The 24,260-nt window shown below is 45.5% G+C and overlaps 1 protein-coding gene across 1 annotated transcript in view; it reads right to left on the bottom strand.

Annotated features, from left to right (window-relative positions):
• Positions 1-5,707: 5,707 nt before the first annotated feature.
• LOC127009568 (trypsin-1-like) overlaps positions 5,708-24,260 on the bottom strand; it is a 23,602-nt gene continuing 5,049 nt past the window's right edge. Inside the window, exons 2-3 of the mRNA XM_050882772.1 lie at positions 9,909-9,980; positions 5,708-7,079 (exon numbers count right to left, since the gene is read on the bottom strand). Coding sequence (XP_050738729.1) covers positions 5,844-7,079; positions 9,909-9,911 — 1,239 coding nt within the window. The 5' untranslated portion in view covers positions 9,912-9,980 and the 3' untranslated portion in view covers positions 5,708-5,843. The remainder of the gene's footprint in view (positions 7,080-9,908; positions 9,981-24,260) is intronic.

Below are 24,260 nucleotides of genomic sequence, written 5' to 3'. Positions count from 1 at the left end.
TATTCTTTTTCTACCACTGACTTTATCTTCAGGAGGCCTCCTACGTCCTTGCTTCATGCATATTCGTACTTTCATAGTGTTTGCCATGCAATGCCAGATTACCTCAGTCGCTTCTCAGTTGTCTAAGTAGCTTGCCAGCTCTTCTCAGTCGCTTGTCCAGGTGACCTCAGTCGCTTGTTCAGTTTACCTCAGTTATTTGTCCAAGTGACCGCGGTTGCTTGTCTGTTGACCTCAGTCGTTTGTCTAGGTGACCTTAGTCGTTTGTTCAGGTGACCTCAGTCGTTTGTTCAAGTGAACTCGGTCGCTTGTCCAGGTGACCTCAGTCGCTTGTCCAGGTGACCACATTCGCTTGTTCCTTTGGGGAAATCTACAGCCAGACGGATCGCAGCCAGACAAACTCGAAGAAGTTGAATTGCCTTTCCTAGCATAAAACTGCTGGGGCAGGATGTCACTGCGAATATGATCTGCGCCGACTACAAGGACGGCAGCAAGGACACCTGCCAAGGGGACTCCGGAGGACCGCTTTACGTCGAGGAGAGCGTCAAGTTCGCACAGGTTCGGAGTAACCTCTTTCGGCTTTAGTGAATGTGCCGATCCCGGGAAGCCCGGCGCCTTCGCCAGAGTGTCGAAGTTCCTGTCACTGATCAAGAAGGAAACCTCTGCTGCCACTTACTGCTACTGATGCTCCTTACACTTCCGTCTGCCTTCCTGCCTCGCCATATTTGGACAATATTGTAGTTGAACAGAACACACGCTAATTCACCATAAGAGCCTAAATGTCACCGGGAGAGGTACGGCAATAAAGTCTTTGCCAACAATATTCTTTTTCTGTCACTGCCCCGACCCTAATTGGGCTTCCCACATCTTTGCTTCATGCCATGCCATACCACCTCTCTCACTCTTGCCTATCCTCAAGAATCCCTTTTCATTTCTCAGGGTTACAATGCTTCCCAAACTTGAATGTTGTCTCCATTGCAAAATGAAGCGAATAACGGGTGAAAAGAAAGACCCCTATGGCCATTATGGTAAGTGATCAAAATCTATGTAGTTCAGCTTCGTTGCATCGGTGCCTATGTACTGCTGTGGCCTTTGAAAGATTACGCTGCTGCAGGATGGAAAATTATAACTTTTAAATAAGAAATAATAAAGAGTGAATAAAGTGTTCTTTTAATTAAGGGTCTGATGTCAGTAAAATGTTAGAGAAAGCACGATGTAAAGTATATTCTTAAAATTACGTACGTAACCTGAAAGCCCTCGCCGAGCGTCTCCTCCTACCCAGCGTTGCCAAATTATCGTATTCATCGCATTGTATTTTCGTAGTTTATTTACATAGATTTACATAGAAAATCAGACCACACAGACCCCATGGTCCAGACTTGGTGGTCTGTCCTTAAACCTAAGTGATTTTACATTAATCAGAAGACTCCAAAACGTTGCATTTCTACTCTAGTTGATATTAAGTTGAAGGAAGTGACGGTCGAGCTTATTTTTGAAGGAGTCAATCGTGTTACACTGGACCACTGACGGTGGAAGCTTATTCCATTCTCGCACTACAACGTTGGTGAAGAAAAATTTGGTGCAGTCTGAATTTACTTGTCTACATCTGAGTTTTACGCCATTGTTCCTCGTGCGCAAAGTGTCATCGATCATAAACAATGTTGATCTGTCTACATTCGTGAAACCATTAAGTATTTTAAAACATTCGATCAGTTTTCCTCGGAGGCGACGTTTCTCAAGAGAGAACATGTTAAGGGTAGAAAGCCTTTCTTCGTAGGATTTGTTGCGCAAGGAAGGGATCATTTTCGTTGCCCGACGCTGAACACCTTCTAATTTAGCAATATCCTTTGCATGGTGGGGAGACCAAAACTGTACCGCATATTCCAAGGGGTCTGACTAAACTGTTGTAGAGCGAGTATTACATCTTTATTCTTGAATACAAAGTTTCTTTTAATGAAGCCCATCATTCTGTTCGCTTTATTTGCTGCATCGATGCATTGCTGTGAGAATTTGAGGTTTGACGCGATTTTGACCCCCAAGTCTTTGACGCATTGAACGCTTTTGAGTTTAACGCCGCGCATTTCGTATTCGAACTTCTTATTCCTCGTTCCAACTTGAAGGACCTGGCACTTGTCTACGTTAAAGGGCATCTCCCATCTATCCGACCAAGCTGAAATTTTGTGCAAATCCTCTTGGAGGCTTTGCCTGTCTTCGTCAGTGAGAACCGAGTTGCCAATCTTTGTGTCGTCTGCAAATTTACTAATGCGGTTATTGAGTCCAACATCCACGTCGTTGATGTAAATAATGAAGAGCACTGGGCCAAGGACCGAGCCCTGAGGGACGCCGCTGGTGACAGGCGCCCACTCTGAGTTAAATCCGTCAATCACTACTCTTTGTTGTCTGTTGCTCAACCAATTCGCGATCCATTGGTTTACTTGACCGTCAATACCTATTTGCTTTAATTTGTAAAGTAATTTTTGATGCGGGACTTTATCAAACGCTTTCTGGAAATCAAGATAGACTACGTCCAGTGATTTGGTTACGTCATAAACAGTGAAGAGGTCATTATAAAAGGTTAATAGGTTTGATAGGCAGGATCTTTTGTTTCGGAAGCCATGTTGTGAGTCCCCAATCAATGAGTGGCTTTCAAGGTAATTCACAATTTTGTCTCTAATTATGCCCTCAAGTAGCTTACCTACAACCGAAGTTAGACTAATGGGCCTGTAATTACCTGGTACTTTTTTGTCTCCTTTCTTGAAAATCGGTGTCACGTTAGCCTTTTTCCAATCTGAAGGGACGATGCCTTGTCGCAAGGACATATTGAATACGGTTGTGAGGGAGGAGAGTATTTCGCTCTTCGTTTCTTTCAGCAGAGTTGGATATACTTTGTCAGGTCCAGGACTTTTATTTGTTTTAAGTGAATGGAGAGCTTTAAGGACTTCATCGGTTGTTATTTCAAAATTAGGCAATGCATGCTCGAGATTTACAATAGTACTGGTGTTGGTGGTAGCGAGAGGAAGACTGTTAGTATTAAACACCGAGGAAAAGTAATTGTTTAAGAGGTTTGCAATGTGTTGGCTGTCAGTCACTAGTGCACCGTCGCTGTTTGTTAAAGGTCCAATACCACTTTTGATCGCCTTTCTGTTGTTTATGTAACTGAAGAAAGATTTCGGATTATTTTTACAGTTGGCTGCAATATTTTCTTCGTATCTATGCTTTGCCTGACCTACTAGTCTTTTTACTCGTCGCCTGGCATCATTATAAAGTCTAATGTTTTCGGGCGTGCTTTGTTCTTTCTTTAACCTGTAAAACAATTTTCTCTCATTGACTGATTGTTTAATTTCGCTATTAAACCACGGTGGGCTTTTATTAGTGTTAATTCGCTTCTCCCACAAGGGGATTGACAGGCGTATTATAAGACATTTCGTGGCTCAAGAACACCTATTTAACATGGCTTTCGTAGGAGCGTGGGGCATTTCCAGGAGTAGTTTCATGACCCTGGTGGTAATTTGACCCTTCCTCTGTACCGTGAACCTGAAGAAACCTTAATTAGAACCCGAATGACCCCCTCTTTGACCTCTAGAAACAGCTGATGTGAGATGCGAAGGTGTCATACAATACCCACCCAGTACTGTGGGCCATTCTCAACCCTTTCGGCCCCCCTACACACATACTGACACGCTTTTCGTAGGAGTTTTGGGCATTTCAAGGGGTAGTTTAATGGCCCTGGTAGTAGTCCGACTCTTTCTATGCAATGATTGTGAAAAGGCACTCATGAAAACCCGGCTGATCTTGACCTTTGGAAATAGTTGATGTCTATGCCCTGCTCACGGTTGCCAGATTATCGTACTCAGAGCATAGTATTTACCGGTTTCTGACGCCTAACTATTGCCAAGAAACATCAGGAATTAACTGTTTTAACGATAATTATAAGTGAATCTCGTTATTGGGGTTCACGAGACAGTTTTTGGGTCGGAAGTCGGTAAATATAAGAGGCTGAGTACGACAATCTGGCCCCTGTTGACCTGCCAGCCACTGCAACAAATAGCCTCCTTGGCGGCGCCCTTCCCTCCCCACAGTCGTCCCCACACCACAGCTGAAATACTCACACTTACATGGTCCGTGGAAGTCCCAGCCGGTGCTCGCGAGACTCGAGTGTTGTCCCACGAAGCTTCCGCCCGCGGCCGCACACTGCCGCGCCGCGCACGCGCATTGGCGGCAGAAGCAGCGTTACATAATTGTCGTACTGAACATTGTATTTTATAATTTTTAAGCCTCAAACTTTCGTACCTACACAAATAACGATAGAAAATTAAAGTTAGCGTTAAAACTGTTATTTATTGATGTTTTTTTGCCATAGTTATCGGTCATAAACTACGAAAATACAATGCGATGAATACGATAATTTGGCAACGCTGGGTAGGAGGAGACGCTCGGCGAGGGCTTTCAGGTTACGCACGTAATTTTAAGAATATACTTTACATCGTGCTTTCTCTAACATTTTACTGACATCAGACCCTTAATTAAAAGAACACTTTATTCACTCTTTATTATTTCTTATTTAAAAGTTATAATTTTCCATCCTGCAGCAGCGTGATCTTTCAAAGGCCACAGCAGTACATAGGCACCGATGCAAAGAAGCTGAACTACATAGATTTTGATCACTTACCCTAATGGCCATAGGGGTCTTTCTTTTCACCCTTCATTTTGCAATGGAGACAACATTCAAGTTTGGGAAGCATTGTAACCCTGAGAAATGAAAAGGGATTCTTGAGGATAGGCAAGAGTGAGAGAGGCGGTATGGCATGACAAGTACAGTGAAGGGGCAAGTCTGCATGAAGCAAAGATGTGGGAAGCCCAATTAGGGTCGGGGCAGTGACAGAAAAAGAATATTGTTGGCAAAGACTTTATTGCCGTACCTCTCCCGGTGACATTTAGGCTCTTATGGTGAATTAACGTGTGTTCTGTTCAACTACAATATTGTCCAAATATGGCGAGGCAGGAAGGCAGACGGAAGTGTAAGGAGCATCAGTAGCAGTAAGTGGCAGCAGAGGTTTCCTCCTTGATCAGTGACAGGAACTTCGACACTCTGGCGAAGGCGCCGGGCTTCCCGGGATCGGCACATTCACTAAAGCCGAAAGAGGTTACTCCGAACCTGTGCGAACTTGACGCTCTCCTCGACGTAAAGCGGTCCTCCGGAGTCCCCTTGGCAGGTGTCCTTGCTGCCGTCCTTGTAGTCGGCGCAGATCATATTCGCAGTGACATCCTGCCCCAGCAGTTTTAGGCTAGGAAAGGCAATTCAACTTCTTCGAGTTTGTCTGGCTGCGATCCGTCTGGCTGTAGATTTCCCCAAAGGAACAAGCGAATGTGGTCACCTGGACAAGCGACTGAGGTCACCTGGACAAGCGACCGAGTTCACTTGAACAAACGACTGAGGTCACCTGAACAAACGATTAAGGTCACCTAGACAAACGACTGAGGTCAACAGACAAGCAACCGCGGTCACTTGGACAAATAACTGAGGTAAACTGAACAAGCGACTGAGGTCACCTGGACAAGCGACTGAGAAGAGCTGGCAAGCTACTTAGACAACTGAGAAGCGACTGAGGTAATCTGGCATTGCATGGCAAACACTATGAAAGTACGAATATGCATGAAGCAAGGACGTAGGAGGCCTCCTGAAGATAAAGTCAGTGGTAGAAAAAGAATATTGTTGGTAAAGTCTTTATTGATGTACCTTTGCCCGGGATATTTAGGCCATTATGGTGGATGACTGTGTGTTCTGCTGAGTTGCCATATTATCCAAATATGGCAAGGCAGCACGGCAGAAGGGAGTACTGGGAACATCAGTAACTGTTGCAGTAAGTGGCATCAGAGGTGTTCTCCTTGATCCATGGCAGGAACTTGGACACCCTGGCGTAGGCTCCGGGCTTACCGGGATCAGCACATACGCCAAAGCCGAAAGAGGTTACTCCGACCTGCACGAACTTGGTGCCCTCCTTGACATAAAGCGGTCCTCCGGAGTCTCCTTGGCAGGTATCCTTACTGCCGTCCTTGTAGCCGGCGCATAGCATATTCGCGGAGGCACCCAAGTTCCAGCAGGACGGGGCCAGGATGGGCAGTTCCACTTCCTGGAGCTTATTAGGCTGCGATCCGCCTGTCTGTAGATCTCCCCAACCGGTGGCAACGCCGGTCAGCCCCTCGTAGGTCTTTGAGTCGTCCTTCGGCAGACATACGGCACGCAGCTCCTTGTTCTTGCTAAGGTCGAGCGTTTCTTCCAGCAGCAGCAGCGCGACGTCAAAATCATGTCCCTTGGGGTCATACTTCTCATGGAGGGTTACTTTCTTCACGTTTACCAGCCGCGTCACTCCCGACACGTCATCACTCGTAGTCGTCATGTCGTGATCAGCCACGCCCACTACCAGGCCCTCGTCGGACTCGCGCTCACCTTCTTGATTGAAGAAGCAGTGGGCGGCGGTGAGGGCGTACTTGTTGTTGATGATTGCGCCTCCGCACCAGTATGATGACCCCCCTCTCTTCTTGAGACCCACGTGCCACGGGTACTTATTTGCGGGGTTCACGGTGGCACCGTTCACAATGCGAGTCAGGTTGGGTACACCGCACTCACACGTGTCGCTACTTCCGCCAGACCCACCCGAACCACCTGAACCGCCCGTTGAAGCCTTGGTGGTTGTGGTGGTGGTGGTCTCGGTGGTGGTTTCTTCAGTGTTAGCAGTGCCCCAATACCCTGCAGAAGTGCTGCTTCTCAGGCTACGCACGGTGCACTCAAAACCCGTCTTAGACACCCACCGATTACTTCGAAACACGATTTCTAAGCTTTTAGCTTCAGAGGTGAAGGTCTTGGCACCATTGCCGCAAAAGCGCGTCTTCTCTTTTCCGCCCTCTTGAAATATCAGGCGGTCCTTCACGCACTTTTTCGACTTCTGAAGATCGAACTTGGGGCACTGCACCTCCAACTTGGCATCAGCGTCAGCAGCAGTCAGCTTCCAGCGACATTCTTTCCTTTTACCGTACTTGTTGGGATAACCGGGGCTTTTGAGTGTCATCTCCTCGCCGACCATCTGCAAGACACAAGACAATGAAAACACAAAGATCACCAGAGTGCAGACCACACCACAGACGACCACCACTGGCTAACGCATTGAATCGTTTAGTCGTTTTTCCTCCAAAACTCACATGCTCTACGCGAAGACAGGTGGGAGATGGGTTTAGTTTTCTTCATAGTTTCGCTTCTCCAAAACTTCCTGTAACCTCATAACTTAAGTCTGGGGTATACCACCCACGCTCCCTCATGACCGGCAATGGGTGACGTGTGGGGAGGCGTTGGCTGAGTGGTTAGCGTGCCGGGCGCCGCCTCCAAAAGGACGCTAGTTCAAGTACTGCCCGTCGTCACAGCTGGGATTTTTAGATCACCCCGAGTGGCCTAAGACTACCCACATGCTGTCCTGAATACCACCTATCAACCTGGACTCTAGATTTTCTCTCTAAAGAGAGGCTCATAAATAAACTCCGAGGGGCAGCGTGAGCCAAGCATGATAGCGCTGCTTTAAACTCTTGCCTGAGCCATAACGGACTGGGTCGACCTTCAGTCACCACCAAAAAGCCTACCGGTGCAATAGGCCGTAAGAAAAACACAAAACAAAACAAATCACTATCCTGTGGCAGCCTAAAGAACCCTTAAAGTAAATTTCCTTGACTTCCTTGGAAACCTGCCATCATATTTTGTTAAGATATCTGGGATGACATTTTCAGCAGTGAATGCAGCCAGCCGTGTCCTTTCCTTAAATCTATCTTGAAAAATTGATTAAAGAAACCATTCTATCATGGTTTTCATCATTTTTCAAGAATTGCTGAAAAGCTAAACGAAATCGGAGTTTTTAAAATGAGTGATTTATGACAATCTTATCCAATTGGGCATATTCAGAGTTGCCAGTCAGCGGGTGTCACCATGCACCGACTACGTCTTTGTGCCAACGAAGCTTGAACTACTCTTGCAATTATCGTAAATTACCTGTGTTTCTCTGGGGCTTGTAACAATTACACTAATTCAATAAGTGACACTATTGTTAATATAAATATAGTTGATCATTCTTGTTTTTATTTATTGGCAAATGAGAAATTAAATGATTTTGGAAGTTTATCCTCATTAAAATCTTTCTCGCATGAAAGCCCTGCAAAATAAAGCAGAATTGGACCTTTAAAAAATTATATTTACATTACAATATTTGCTGAGTATCTGGTTAGAGTGTATCAGTCTTGCCTTGAAAGAAATATATCAAGAACATTTTAGGGAGTTTAGCGACTCTACAGAAATCGTCCCAACACTAGGACGATCAGGTAGTATCCAGTGTTTGGGTCTGCGTGAGGCTACTGGCTTCCGCTCCCAGCATGTTACACTCCGCCCTTAAATGACTGCTGGTTGCTGTATGGGTTGGACTCCTGCCGCTACCAAGAGGATGGGCAGGTAAAACGTGATGAAGTTTAAAAAGCCAGGGGTAGAGGGCTGAGTGTAACACGATGGAAGCTGAAGCCAGTGATATTCTAGATGCGCTTATGTTTCTTGATAAATTTCGTCGAAGGCGAGACTCCCAATGCAGGTACTCAGCAATTATTATAATATAAATTTTATTTTGAAAGTACAATGCTGCTTGATTTTAGTGGGTTTTCATGCAAGAAAGATTTTTAATGCGGACAAGTTTCCAATAGTCATTTATTTGGTCTCATCTACCGATAAATAAAAGAACGAGAATGACCAACTGCAATTTTATAAACATTAGTATCACGTATTGTATTGAAGTGTAATTGTTACAAATTCCATAGAAACACAGGTAAGTTACGATGGTTGAAAGAACAGTTTGAGCTTCGTGGGCACAGAGACGTGGTCGGTGGTGACACCACTGCATGTTTGAAATGTGTCACCTTCATTTAAAGTTACACAATTCTTGCTAATATTTTCAGTAATTGTACATCAGCGTTTTCAGCTGAAATTCCAATTTCAAGATCAGATTCTTGTTTGTTCGCGGAATCAAAGTTTATCTTCTCCCAAAATTACGCCTTGGGGACACCTGCGTATAATCGGCACCTTCCTTCAGAGGTCGGAATGTAATCCTTTTTTTCCGAGAAACACATCAGTGTCATTATTATCATCATTTCCTTACGCATATCACTCGATGTATTGGACTGTTTTCTTGTGTTTTACCGACAAAAATGATCCTAATATGATTTGCGCCTAAAGAGAAAGAGACAATCAAATTAAAAACAACACCAAGACTTCCGTATATATCCGACATTTGGGAAAACTCTATTGCACTTGGCTTTGTTGTACCTTATGAGAGTATTGAACAGGAAAATTAAAGTGTAAAATTCGGACCTTTGATTTGCAGACAGCTTTATATGTGACCACACGACGTATAACGATGCGTCAACTTGTCTTAACTCTCCGTCCTGTCGCATGTGACGTGTGACGCACAAGAAAAGGTACTTAACATCTATCCACCTTTGATTTCTACATAGTAAATCTGTCCCCGCGTATCTACTCCATTTGTTAGGAAGAAGTTTTACCTACAAAATTTATCTCTGTCCATCTCTGTCGCAACGTCTCATTCTGTCACCGTGCATTCCTATTTGCTTATATCTGATTCTCTTTAGGGATTTATATTTTTCCTTGTTAATTGCTCCTGGTTTACTTTGACAATACTTTATCTCTCCCTATCCACATGCTTCCCTGGCAATGTGGCTGTCTCTATTTATCTCTTTTCACCAGCCTTCCTCGTCTGCCTCACCTACTTACCTCACTGAGCCACAAAGGGATTTTAATCAAGAGAGGCAAAAAAGTCACCATTATCATTTCGCCGCCACAATGTCATAAGAGTTTCATAGATAGTCATTACCATTTCGCCGCCGCAGTCTGAGGCCGCCCTCTGCTCTGCTTTCTGGGCCAGGCAGGGCAAGGCCACCAACACCTGCAGGGAGGAAAGAATACCTTTGTGAGACTCACCTGTGTGTGTGTGTGTGTGTGTGTGTGTGTGTGTGTGTGTGTGTGTGTGTGTGTGTGTGTGTGTGTGTGTGTGTGTGTGTGTGTGTGTGTGTGTGTGTGTGTGTGTGTGTGTGTGTGTGTGTGTGTGTGTGTGTGTGTGTGTGACATTACCGTAAATATCACTTTCAATCTTCAAAGAAAATGTTAGAATATCATTTTCAAACGAGGTTATTATTCAGGAGCATTATTATGTAAAATATTTTAATGGAAAGGTGTAGGTTGTGTATAGGTCTGATGGAGATTTTAAAGTAATAAAAATATAACATGGGTACTTGTGCTTAAGAAAAGGTTAAGAACCTTTATCCATGAAAAGTTAATACACTTCAAATCAAGAAGGAAACGGATAAGAATAGATCCCCAAAAAGGGTTACCCATGAGAGAAGGCAATGACACGTGGAAGTCAATAAAAATATGATAAACTTGCGATCAGGGAGACAGGTAGGCATGAATGCGTTTTCGACGAGGGTTCTTAAAGAGTGGGGGAAGCGAGACATATCGGTGGCATAAGTTAGACACATTAAGGATCAAGTAGAATATGGGAAGAGTTGGTTCACGAAGAAGGTGCCTGGTGATGGGAACAACAATATTCGGAGTCATGTGGTTAGTGTAAATAGGATTGAACGTTGAAAGGGAGACTAGATACACTGATGAACGACTATGAAAGATGGTAAAGTAAATTATGATTCATTTATTAATCTGATATTGAAAGCTGCCTCGTGTGGGTTTTCTAGCTTCTTTATGACTATTTCTTTCTTTACAGTTCATGTGTCCCACCACCACCACCACCACCACCACTGCTACTTACCAGCAAACAGCAAGATACAGGTAGGAGACCCATGGCTGTCTACCTGTGGATGTCAACTGTAGTGAATAGCCTTCCGCGACCCACAATTTATACCCACCACGTAAGGCAGCAGACGACGAGGAGGAAGAGGAGGAGGAGTGGGTTCGGGGGGGATAGAGAGGGGTAAAGGGGGGGATGTGTAAAGTGAGTCATGCTGCCTAAAAACTTCTCCAATAGACGGTGAAAAGGTGGGAAAGAAAGTCGCAAATGTCAAGCGATCAAAGGATCAGTTTATCAATGTGTGCATATGTGGGCAAAATGTATAATTATGAGCAGTTATCTTCACTTTTCCATTCAGACTGAAGAAGATTGCTCCGGCACCTTTTCACACATCCCTCAGCCACCTACCCATTCATTATGTCCTGAAAAGCCAAAACAGTAATCTCTCTCTCTCTCTCTCTCTCTCTCTCTCTCTCTCTTTCATTCCACGAGAGAAAAGCTGGAAAGGAGGAGAAGAAGAAAGAGGAGGAGGAGGAAGAAGAAGGGAAGGAGTAAGAAGCGGAGGAGGAGGAAGAGGAGGAGTAGAAAGGGAAGGAAGATAAAGCAGAATAAAGATATGAAGATATATGAAAGATGGAGAAGGGGAAGGAGATTCATAATATTACAGGAAGGAAGGAAGGGGAAAGGTCAAAGGGTCGTATTTTAAAACATTTCGTCGCCCAAGTTCACAAGGCTTTCCTATGAGTTTTGGGCATTTCCAGGGGTAGTTTAATGTCTCTGGTGGTAGTCTGACCCTGCTTCTGTAGCATGAATCTAAAGAAATACTCATTAGAACACTACTGATCCCCTTTTTGACCCTTAGAAATAGCTGATGTGAGAAGCGGAAGCGTCTGAGAATACCAATCAAACTCCCTTCACACGCATTAACTTTTTGCCGTGTGCCGTGATTGGGGCGACGTCATGCTTCCAAATAACTGTTGGTCTCAATGATTATAGACCCTGGAGAGCGAATACCGATGACCTAAGAATTTGAGTCCTTTTTTTACTCCATCCGTCCCCGCGCTTTTCAGACACACGCACACTGCCTCTTGTGTTTGTTTACCGACGATCTGAGAATTTGACTCCATTTTTGTTCCACGTTTCCCCGCGCTTTTCAAACACACGCACGCACGCCCTGCTTCTTGTGTTTGTTTACCGACGATCTGAGAATTTGACTCCATTTTTGTTCCTCCCTTCCCCGCGCTTTTCAAACACACGCACACACACACTGCCTCTTGTGTTTGTTTACCGACGATCTGAGAATTTGACTCCATTTTTGTTCCACGTTTCCCCGCGCTTTTCAAACACACGCACACACACACTGCCTCTTGTGTTTGTTTACCGACGATCTGAGAATTTGACTCCATTTTTGTTCCTCCCTTCCCCGCGCTTTTCAAACACACGCACACACACACTGCCTCTTGTGTTTGTTTACCGACGATCTGAGAATTTGACTCCATTTTTGTTCCTCCCTTCCCCGCGCTTTTCAAACACACACACACACACGCACATACGCTCTGCTCTCTTGTGTTTGTTTACAGGCATGCCGGTCGTCCCCTAAGCACACCTGGTCTAGACACGCACACCTCATTCTAACAGCCAATTGAGACCCTTTGCCTATTGAGCAGTGAGAAGCGTTTTGGCGTGGGTATAGAAAACGGAGGTATACCAACTTCATCCACACACACACACACACACACACACACACACACACACACACGGAAATGCAAACAAAGGTACGTAGCTAGTCTCCAGTATTATCGTATCCAGTAAATAACAATAAAAAAGAAACCTGCGACGTCTATTGAGTGTTATTTAATGCATGACATACCTTACCTTTCTGTTTTCTTACCAGGAACTCTTGCGCTGTTTGGGAAGGCCTTCATTTCTTTGTCCGTGAACTCCTTTTAGTGTGTCTTTCTATATGTTTTTTATCTTAGATTCCCTCGTATTTACCACTTTTGGCTATTAATGTGTATGTTCATCAGTCTACTTGTCTGTCTATCTATTCATTTATCTATCGGTCTCACTATATATGTGACAGTTTTGTGTATCTCTCTCTCTCTCTCTCTCTCTCTCTCTCTCTCTCTCTCCTCACTATGAGGTGCATCATCGATTCCTTTCTACACACACACACACACACACACACACACACACATATACACAGCGTATCCATGTAAATAGGCGTTCGCGTGTCAAGAAGATAATGTGGCCTTGAATTCTATATTGACACGTGTGTACCTGCGGTCTGAGGTGGTACGCGTGTGTGGGTGTGGGTGGGTGTGGGGGTGTGGGTGTGGGTGGGTGGGTGTGGGTGGGTGTTGTAGTATGCACGGCCTGAGCTACACTGGTGCAGTCTCGTCTCCTTATCTATAATTCCTCAGTCTGTCCTTAAACTGTTTGATTCTCTTTGCAACCACATCTTCCCTTAATCCAGTGTGTATGTGTGTGTGTGTGTGTGGGGGGGGGGGGGGGTTGTAGTATGCACGGCCTGAGCTACACTCGTGCGGTTTCGTCTCCATATCTATAATTCCTACAGCTGGGCGTTATCGCGATAAGTTATCGCGATACTTTATTGCTGATAACAAAATCGGGTTATCGGCCATCCGCTACTTATTTAAATATATATCGGTATCTTGGTTACTTTTGTAACCAAACTAGCGATAATCGCTACTTTTTTCCGCCTCTCAGAAAAAAAGAAAAAAAAAGCGTTGTCTCCTCCCTACACGTGGCCCGGGCGCCCGGTGTTGTGTGAAAAAACTTCGGGGTATTTCATATCTTCGGTGAAGAGATTTCATACTTAGATCATCAACATTAAAACACTAGCTTATTTTTTTATGTTACTCAAAAATCAATATATCAAAGAGAAAAATCATTAAGCTTTGCCCCAAAAATGATTATTCACTGCCCCAAATTTGATATTCCATATTCGTTTGTGAGCATGCCATGGTATTGACGGCACCCGGTGTTGTGTTATTTGGTGTCCCATCATCAAAAGCTGGCGCTTTTGTTTACAAACACTGGTCTCTCGTGAACTGGGCATGTTCAGACCAGTAAGCGTAGCCCTGTACAGTCTCACAAAGCTTTTTAACACATTAAGAGTAGTTGCTGGAAGGCTGAATCAGACATACAGTACCACCATACTCGCTGTTTCTAGAACGACACTCTGTACATATAAATACAACTCGTACAGAGTGTCGTTCTAGAAACAGCGAGGATTGATTGATCTCATCAATAGGGGAATCGGAACAGTGGGATGCCTGGTGATGGATGGATGGCTTCTAAAACGTGTGTGAAAAGGACTCGCTAAAATTAAGTTTCTGCTGTGATGGTCCGTTTTTTTAAATCATATTGCAATGCCTATCTGCAGAAATATAAATGTCTTAATTCTCCCCCCCCCCCCCCCCCACACACACACACTTGATTAAGGGAAAATGTAGTTGCAAAGAGTATCAAACAGTTTAAGGACAGACTGAGGAATTATCATAGCTGGGCACGGTAACAGAAAACCTTGTTCCCGATAACTGATAACTGATAATGGAAAACCTTATCGGTGATAACCGATATTCGTTGTACTGTCTGGAGGGTGGCTGGTAGCAGGGATGCCACGTTATCGTACTCACCACACTGGATTTTACTATTTCTAACGCATAACGATCATAAAAAACCTCTATAATTAACAGTTTTAGCAATAACTAGAAATGGGTATCGTTCGTTTTATGGGTGCGACGTTTTTGGTTTGAAATAGGCGAATATAACCAGCTGAGTACGACAATCTGGCAACGTTGGGTGGCAGGCTCAAACTCTTCTCATGTATTTTCCTTCAACGCTAGAAACAAACAATACAATACGATGCAGCATACAACAGTGAAACAATAATATGCATCCTTCCCTCCCCGCACGGCCACCCCGCCCTGGTAATGCTGGGTCGTTGAGGCGTTACGGAGGCTGTCCATAACACCTGCTGAGTACTCGTTGCTTCCTCAGAGACCACAGGCGACGGTTGGCTCCTGTACATGACTTGAGGTAAACGATGGAGTGTCTTTGGCTTTACGGGCGCGGATGACAGGCGTATTATAAGACATTTCGTGGCTCAAGAACACCTATTTTGTAACGGGCTTGTCGGGGGGCGTTTAAAGGGTGTTGATTAAGACTTCAGCTTCCTTAAGGCGAATTATATTCGTAGCCTTTATGTACAAGAAGCGACGGAGCGAGAGCGACTGTCGTTGTGTGTCAGTCGGACTCTCGTGAAGGAGTGGCGAGTTACAGGTTGGAAAATAATTGTTACAATCGGTCACGTATGTCAAGGTGACCTCCACGCACCATCGGAGTGCTAAGTATACAAAACTGAGACGGTAAACACTGACGGACGACATTCCTATAAGGTGGCGTGATCTATCTGTCGTGGGGTTTTTCCATTGACAATTGTATGCCTAATTCGTGGTGATATTAAATAATAATAATACATTGATATCCTACTATAACACTGCTCGGTCACCTACCAGTGATCGCGACCTCGCGATATATAAAAATCGAAATAGCAGTCTAGGTACCACGAACATACATAGTGGGAGTTTGTCAAGCAGACTGCCTATGATACAATTATATTAAAACACTGGCTATGTAAGAACAGATGTGGAATTATAATATAAATAGGGAGAGGGAAACCACAACGTGTGTGACATGAAACATAAGAAACCTCTCAAAAGATAAATATAAGGACACATGTATAAGAAACTATCAACTGGCATAGTTACAGACAATGAAACGTTGATCTAGCTCCTAAAAAAAAATACAGTAGTGAAACACAGTACAATGTTAAGTATAGGAGCAGCCAGGTTTCTGTCCCCTGACTTGTCTGAGAAAAGGAAAAACTACCTTGCCAGTGGCCTCCCTGCATCCAGTCGCCGCGTCTGGATTGTCTGGACGTGTTTATTACCAATGCCTCTGCAAAACCTCCCTCCTTGACTGTTGCAAGAGTTACCTCCACCGTCACGCGGTGTACGTGAGGAACTCCGTCGATACACACATCACTGCCCGCCGGAGGGGCGTTAGGCAAACGGATTTTAACAAGTTTTGCAGCACGATCCGGAACTATATGAGGACCTTCTACGACTGCCGTTACTGTCCGCCACAAGTCTGCAATGGTTTCGTGTGGTTTGACCGTAAGAGGGGACACTTGGGCGGTGGCAGCCCCTGAGTCTGTGGTGGGTTGGTCATTTTCCACCTCTGAGGGTGAGATTACAGTTGACAGAGGCGATGGATTGACCATCCCCTGTATGCGTCGGCCTTGATACACGATCGCGTTGCTTACAGGGTTTATGGCGATGTGCAGGTCTTTCATGGCGTTCAATCCTAAGATCCCATCCACAGGTAAAGCAAACCTGCTAGAGACATAAAAGAAATCTCGAAAGGGACATAATTTTTCATGTAAGCTGACTGTTAGTGGTACTCGCCCAAGGATTCCCAAAGTGGTGCCCGTCACGCCTATCACATTCAGGTCGTTCTCTTGGAGCGGCCAATTTTCCCCACTCGCTTGTCGTGTCAGTGACCTGTAAGCGGAGTCGGATATGACATTGACTGTGGCACCTGTGTCAACCGCTAAGGTGAGTGAAGTGTTGCCCACCTTGCAAGGGAGGGCAATTATGCTTGTCCGTCCCAAGGCGGCAATGACGGAGTCAAGTTGCTCCCAATTAGTATTTTCCTTAAGGGACACTTGGATGTACGCCTCGGGGCTGTCACGAAGTCATGCCTTTTTATTCTGAGAAGAGGAGTGTGGTTTACTGTCCGCTGAGGACTTGTACTTCTGTTCCTCCTTGGCCTTTTGTATTGCAGAACAACTGTCTGAATCATGAAAACAATTCCCGTGGATATGGCAAAAGGCAGCCTTCCGCTGATGGTTTGGCCTAGGGTTCCTGTGTGATGAATGATGCCCGCCCCTGTAAGCTCCTGACCTCCTATCTGAGCCCTGTCTTGAATGTGTTGACTCCCTACGTTTCGCGAAACAAGAATGATCAGAATGTCCTGATTGGATGCAAAAACTACAGGTGAGAGAGACCTTACTTTGAGCCTGTAATACTGCGGCTGGTGCGAGGGGATGCTGGTGAGGGTGTCCTTGAACCATGAGTGGGTTGTAAGTATGCAGACGAACCCGGGGGTGAACGAATTCTGCGGCCTGTAATTGATAAATAATGAGTGCCTGAACATAAGATTACCTTAGTAAATTCACCGGTTGTGGTATCGTGTTCCAGTCCCTCTTCACTTGAAGGACGAGCCAACTGGTTAAAGGTGTCGCCGAGTTTAGCGAGAGTGTCTTTGTTCATACTATGGTGTAAATCATTTACAAAATAGGAGCATATGTTGATAGCTGTAAATATGAACCAATAAACGGAACGTGTATGAATGAATAGTTTGCGTTGAAACCCTAAAAAGGCAAGAAAGAATGGATAGCAAGGTGCCTGTTTAGACGTAATAGAAGTTAAGGCTATAATGGAATGCCCTAATGATATGGGTATATATAGAAAGAATAACTATATAAACAAAGTGGTATGTTAAGTGAGTATACCATTGAAGCTCACGTTTTCTCTCGAGCGGTGAAAAGAAAACGGAGGCAGGGCACACTGATGAAGATTAAATTTGATCAGGGAACTCACACTATACTCAATAGACTCGCTAGCAAACAATAAGAAAGAATCAATATCGTATGCGAATGAACGTTACTCTCACAATTATGACTGAAGAACAGTGTTAGGAACACAGAAATAAAAAAATCGTGCCTCTGCACGGATAATAATGAAAATGAGCCGAGTCGGCATATTTGGACAAGAAGGGAATATCCACAAATACCAAGATTAATCAGCTGATGTAGTGGAGAGGGCGACGGCTTGTGATGCCCTGGGTTACGTGCAGTCGTTGTAGGCGCGTCAGGAAGCCTTGGCCGCGGCCACAGCGGCGGTGAGAGGTGAGGGATGGGCTGACATCGGAGGACTCGCAATGGAGGTTGAAAAACTGCTGACCCAGCAAAATGAGCGGCCGCGGTGCGCGGCTGGGAGCTGGTACACTGCCGCCAGACGTATGATGGCCGCGTCGTCCTTGTTATAGTAAGAGATGGGCGGCGGTGGCAGACAAGACGACTTGGGTGTGTAACCTCTTGAGAAAACGCCTTGCAAGAAACGGTAGTGGGAACAGCTTGCAGTCACCGGGAGATGTCCGCGGGTACCCTTGCTGACTGTTTGCCGGAAGAGGTTTGGGCCGATGCTCCCGGCAGCGGCGGTGGTGCCGCCAGCTGTGGAGCGAGGGGCATGCGGGGTGTCCCAAGGTCAGCGGGGCGAGCCTCCTCGTTGCAGGTGTGAATACCTCTGCCGTATCGTGGAGGGGCTTGCAGGGTACGTAGCAGTGCTGGCTTGAAAGCGGGGGAGCGGCTTGTAGATTGTGGCCCTCGCTATCGGCTGCGTAGGCCTGCGGGTGTGCTCGGGGCTTGTAGGCTTGACGCCTGTAGAGTTGCTTGAAGCTGGGGTGCTCGAGGCTTGTAGGCTGTAGAGCCTGTAGGCTTGTAGCTGGTGTGCTCGAGGCTTGTAGGCTGGACGCCTGTAGAGTTGCTTATAGCTGGTGTGCTCGAGGCTTGTAGATGGCGCCTTGTGAGTTGCACGTAGGTGGCGACTTGTGAGATGCTTGTAGCTGGCGCCGTGTGAGTTGCACGTAGGTGGCGACTTGTGAGATGCTTGTAGCTGGCGCCATGTGAGTTGCACGTAGGTGGCGACTTGGGAGATGCTTGTAGCTGGCGCCTTGTGAGTTGCACGTAGGTGGCGACTTGGGAGATGCTTGTAGCTGGCGCCTTGTGAGTTGCACGTAGGTGGCGACTTGGGAGATGCTTGTAGCTGGCGCCTTGTGAGTTGCACGTAGGTGGCGACTTGTGAGATGCTTGTAGCTGGCGCCTTGTGAGTTGCACGTAGGTGGCGACTTGTGAGATGCTTGTAGCTGGCGCCTTGTGAGTTGCACGTAGGTGGCGACTTGTGAGATGCTTGTAGCTGGCCCCTTGTGAGTTGCACGTAGGTGGCGACTTGTGAGATGCTTGTAGCTGGCGCCTTGTGCGTTGCCGCGGACGGCAGGTGCGGTGCCGCGGACGGCAGGGGCGTTGACTCCTTCTTCCCTTGTACGCCTGTCCCCGGAGTTTGGCGGTGAGTTCTCGTGGCTTGGAGGAGAACGAGGTAGCGAAGGCACAGGCGCGGGGTGACCGCTGCCAACCAAATGTAACGGGCTTGTCGGGGGGCGTTTAAAGGGTGTTGATTAAGACTTCAGCTTCCTTAAGGCGAATTATATTCGTAGCCTTTATGTACAAGAAGCGACGGAGCGAGAGCGACTGTCGTTGTGTGTCAGTCGGACTCTCGTGAAGGAGTGGCGAGTTACAGGTTGGAAAATAATTGTTACAATCGGTCACGTATGTCAAGGTGACCTCCACGCACCATCGGAGTGCTAAGTATACAAAACTGAGACGGTAAACACTGACGGACGACATTCCTATAAGGTGGCGTGATCTATCTGTCGTGGGGTTTTTCCATTGACAATTGTATGCCTAATTCGTGGTGATATTAAATAATAATAATACATTGATATCCTACTATAACAATTTGACATGGCTTTCGTAGGAGCTTGGGGCATTTCCAGGAGTAGTTTTATGACCCTGGTGGTAATTTGACCCTTCCTCTGTACCGTGAACCTGAATGACCCCCTCTTTGACCTTCAGAAACAGCTGATGAGAGAAGCGAAGGTGTCTTATTATACCGATCTACTGTGGGCCATTCTCAACCCTTTCGGCCCCCCTACACACATACTGACACGCTTTTCCGTAGGAATTTTGGGCATTTCAAGGGGTAGTTTAATGGCCCTGGTAGTAGTCCGACTCTTTCTATGCAATGATTGTGAAAAGGCACTCATGAAAACCCGGCTGATCTTGACCTTTGGAAATAGTTGATGTCTATGCCCTGCTCACGGTTGCCAGATTATCGTACTCAGAGCATAATATTTACCGGTTTCTGACGCCTAACTATTGCCAAGAAACATCAGGAATTAACTGTTTTAACGATAATTATAAGTGAATCTCGTTATTGGGGTTCACGAGACAGTTTTTGGGTCGGAAGTCGGTAAATATAAGAGGCTGAGTACGACAATCTGGCAACGTTGACCCTGTTGACCTGCCCGCCACTGCATCAAATAGCCTCCTTGGCGGCGCCCTTCCCTCCCCACAGTCGTCCCCACACCACAGCTGAAATTCTCACACTTACTTGGTCCGTGGAAGTCCCAGCCGGTGCTCGCGAGACTCGAGTGTTGTCCCACGAAGCCTCCGCCCGCGGCCGCACACTGCCGCGCCGCGCACGCGCACTGGCGGCAGAAGCAGCGTTACATAATTGTCGTACTGAACATTGTATTTTATCATTTTTAAGCCTCAAACTTTCGTACCTACACAAATAACGATAGAAAATTAAAGTTAGCGTTAAAACTGTTATTTATTGATGTTTTTTTGCCATAGTTATCGGTCATAGTGATCGGGGCAGCCAGACTCGGAAGGCTCCTCAACGAAGCAGTGCGTGTCATCCGAGCAAAAAACGAGTCACGGCCACGTCCCTCCACCCCGCCCGTGTAAATAGACGCCGTGCATCGCAACAAACCCGTAACCGTGATCCCGCAAGTACCACCACCTCTATTACTAAGCCTCTAGATAACTTAAAAATCCTTAGTTTCAATGCGCGTAGCCTAAGAAACAAATTTGATGAACTGAGATGTCTTGCTTTAACAGAAAATTTTGACATAATTGCTATAACCGAAACATTTATCGACACCACAAATATTGATTTAAGTTCCGAATACAACATAGATGGCTACAGACTCTTCAACAAAGATCGTGTAAACCGTAGAGGCGGTGGCGTCGCCCTTTATGTCAAAAGCTATTTGCAACCCACTGACAAAACACCGGGAAACAGTAACGTTGAACATTTGTGCGTGCGAATAAACATTGCAAAAGTCAACTTAAATATATCTGTCACCTACAGACCTCCCGGGCAATCACTCGATGACGACCTTGAAATGTACAGCGTCTTAAGGCAGTCACTTAATAACAGCGACTCACTGATATTAGGAGACTTTAACCTCCCCCATATCGACTGGGCGACACTGTCAGGTACAGAAGGCGAGTCACATAGAATGATCGAATTTCTAGAAGAAAATTATCTAAGCCAAATGGTTTCTAAGCCAACTCGACAAAATAATATACTCGACCTTGTTATAACGACCCAAGATAACCTAATCAATAGTGTCACGGTAGGAGAACACCTCGGTTCTTGCGATCATAAATTAGTGCGCGTCGACATTAAAGCTCAATCATCAGTGACTGAAAATAAAGTAAAGGTGCCCAATTTCAAAAGAGCTAACTTCGTAGAAATCCGACAAAAACTAACAGAAATACAACTATCAGATGACGGCAACGTAGAGGAAGCCTGGCTAAGCCTTAAAAATCACTTACTCACTCAGCAGAACACATTCGTCCCCTATCATCCGCGCCCGTAAAGCCAAAGACACTCCATCGTTTACCTCAAGTCATGTACAGGAGCCAACCGTCGCCTGTGGTCTTTGAGGAAGCAACGAGTACTCAGCAGGTGTTATGGACAGCCTCCGTAACGCCTCAACGACCCAGCATTACCAGGGCGGGGTGGCCGTGCGGGGAGGGAAGGATGCATATTATTGTTTCACTGTTGTATGCTGCATCGTATTGTATTGTTTGTTTCTAGCGTTGAAGGAAAATACATGAGAAGAGTTTGAGCCTGCCACCCAACGTTGCCAGATTGTCGTACTCAGCTGGTTATATTCGCCTATTTCAAACCAAAAACGTCGCACCCATAAAACGAACGATACCCATTTCTAGTTATTGCTAAAAATGTTAATTATAGAGTTTTTTTTATGATCGTTATGCTTTAGAAATAGTAAAATCCAGTGTGGTGAGTACGATAACGTGGCATCCCTGCTACCAGCCACCCTCCAGACAGTACAACGAATATCGGTTATCACCGATAAGGTTTTCCATTATCAGTTATCAGTTATCGGGAACAAGGTTTTCTGTTACCGTGCCCAGCTATGATAATTCCTCAGTCTGTCCTTAAACTGTTTGATACTCTTTGCAACTACATTTTCCCTTAATCAAGTGTGTGTGTGTGTGTGGGGGGGGGGGGGGGGGAATTAAGACATTTATATTTCTGCAGATAGGCATTACAATATGATTAAAAAAAACGGACCATCACAGCAGAAACTTAATTATAGCGAGTCCTTTTCACACACGTTTTAGAAGCCATCCATCCATCACCAGGCATCCCACTGTTCCGATTCCCCTATTGATGACATCAATCAATCCTCGCTGTTTCTAGAACGACACTCTGTACGAGTTGTATTTATATGTACAGAGTGTCGTTCTAGAAACAGCGAGTATGGTGGTACTGTATGTCTGATTCAGCCTTCCAGCAACTACTCTTAATGTGTTAAAAAGCTTTGTGAGACTGTACAGGGCTACGCTTACTGGTCTGAACATGCGCAGTTCACGAGAGACCAGTGTTTGTAAACAAAAGCGCCAGCTTTTGATGATGGGACACCAAATAACACAACACCGGGTGCCGTCAATACCATGGCATGTTCACAAACGAATATGGAATATCAAATTTGGGGCAGTGAATAATTATTTTTGGGGCAAAGCTTAATGATTTTTCTCTTTGATATATCGATTTTTGAGTAACAAAAAAAATAAGCTAGTGTTTTAATGTTGATGATCTAAATATGAAATCTCTTCACCGAAGATATGAAATACCCCGAAGTTTTTTCACACAACACCGGGCGCCCGGCCACGTGTAGGGAGGAGACAACGCTTTTTTTTTTTCTGAGAGGCGGAAAAAAGTAGCGATTATCGCTAGTTTGGTTACAAAAGTAACGAAGATACCGATATATATTTAAATAAGTAGCGGATGGCCGATAACCCGATTTTGTTATCAGCAATAAAGTATCGCGATAACTTATCGCGATAACGCCCAGCTATGGGAATTATAGATATGGAGACGAAACCGCACGAGTGTAGCTCAGGCCGTGCATACTACAGCCCCCCCCCCCCCCCCCCACACACACACACACACACATACACACTGGATTAAGGGAAGATGTGGTTGCAAAGAGAATCAAACAGTTTAAGGACAGACTGAGGAATTATAGATAAGGAGACGAGACTGCACCAGTGTAGCTCAGGCCGTGCATACTACAACACCCACCCACACCCACCCACCCACACACCCCACCCACACCCCACACACACACGTGTACCACCTCAGACCGCAGGTACACACGTGTCAATATAGAATTCAAGGCCACATTATCTTCTTGACACGCGAACGCCTATTTACATGGATACGCTGTATATGTGTGTGTGTGCGTGTGTGTGTGTGTAGAAAGGAATCGATGATGCACCTCATAGTGAGGAGAGAGAGAGAGAGAGAGAGAGAGAGAGAGAGAGAGAGAGAGAGAGAGAGAGAGAGAGAGAGAGAGAGAGAGAGAGAGAGAGAGAGAGAGAGAGATAAATAGATAGATACAAAGATACACAAAACTGTCACATATATAGTGAGACCGATAGATAAATGAATAGATAGACAGACAAGTAGACTGATGAACAGACACATTAATAGCCAAAAGTGGTAAATACGAGGGAATCTAAGATAAAAAACATATAGAAAGACACACTAAAAGGAATCTCTAACGAGGGGTTCACGGACAAAGAAATGAAGGCCTTCCCAAACAGCGCAAGAGTTCCTGGTAAGAAAACAGAAAGGTAAGGTATGTCATGCATTAAATAACACTCAATACACGTCGCAGGTTTCTTTTTTATTGTTACTTATTGGATACGATAACATTGGAGACTAGCTACGTACCTTTGTTTGCATTTCCGTGTGTGTGTGTGTGTGTGTGTGTGTGTGTGTGTGTGTGTATGTGTGTGTGTGATAGGGAGGGGTGAAGTTGGTATACCTCCGTTTTCTATACCCACGCCAAAACGCTTCTCACTGCTCAATAGGCAAAGGGTCTCAATTGGCTGTTAGGGTGAGGTGTGCGTGTCTAGACCAGGTGTGCTTAGGGGAAGACCGGCATGCCTGTAAACAAACACAAGAGAGCAGAGCGTATGTGCGTGTGTGTGTGTTTGAAAAGCGCGGGAAAGGGAGGAACAAAAATGGAGTCAAATTCTCAGATCGTCGGTAAACAAACACAAGAGGCAGTGTGTGTGCGTGTGTTTGAAAAGCGCGGGGAAGGGAGGAACAAAAATGGAGTCAAATTCTCAGATCGTCGGTAAACAAACACAAGAAGCAGGGC

This window comes from Eriocheir sinensis, chromosome 41, assembly GCF_024679095.1.
Source record: "Eriocheir sinensis breed Jianghai 21 chromosome 41, ASM2467909v1, whole genome shotgun sequence".
Classification (NCBI taxonomy): Eukaryota; Metazoa; Arthropoda; class Malacostraca; order Decapoda; family Varunidae; genus Eriocheir; species Eriocheir sinensis.
Note: the sequence above shows the minus strand (reverse complement) of the source record. Positions and strands in the feature narration are given on the sequence as shown.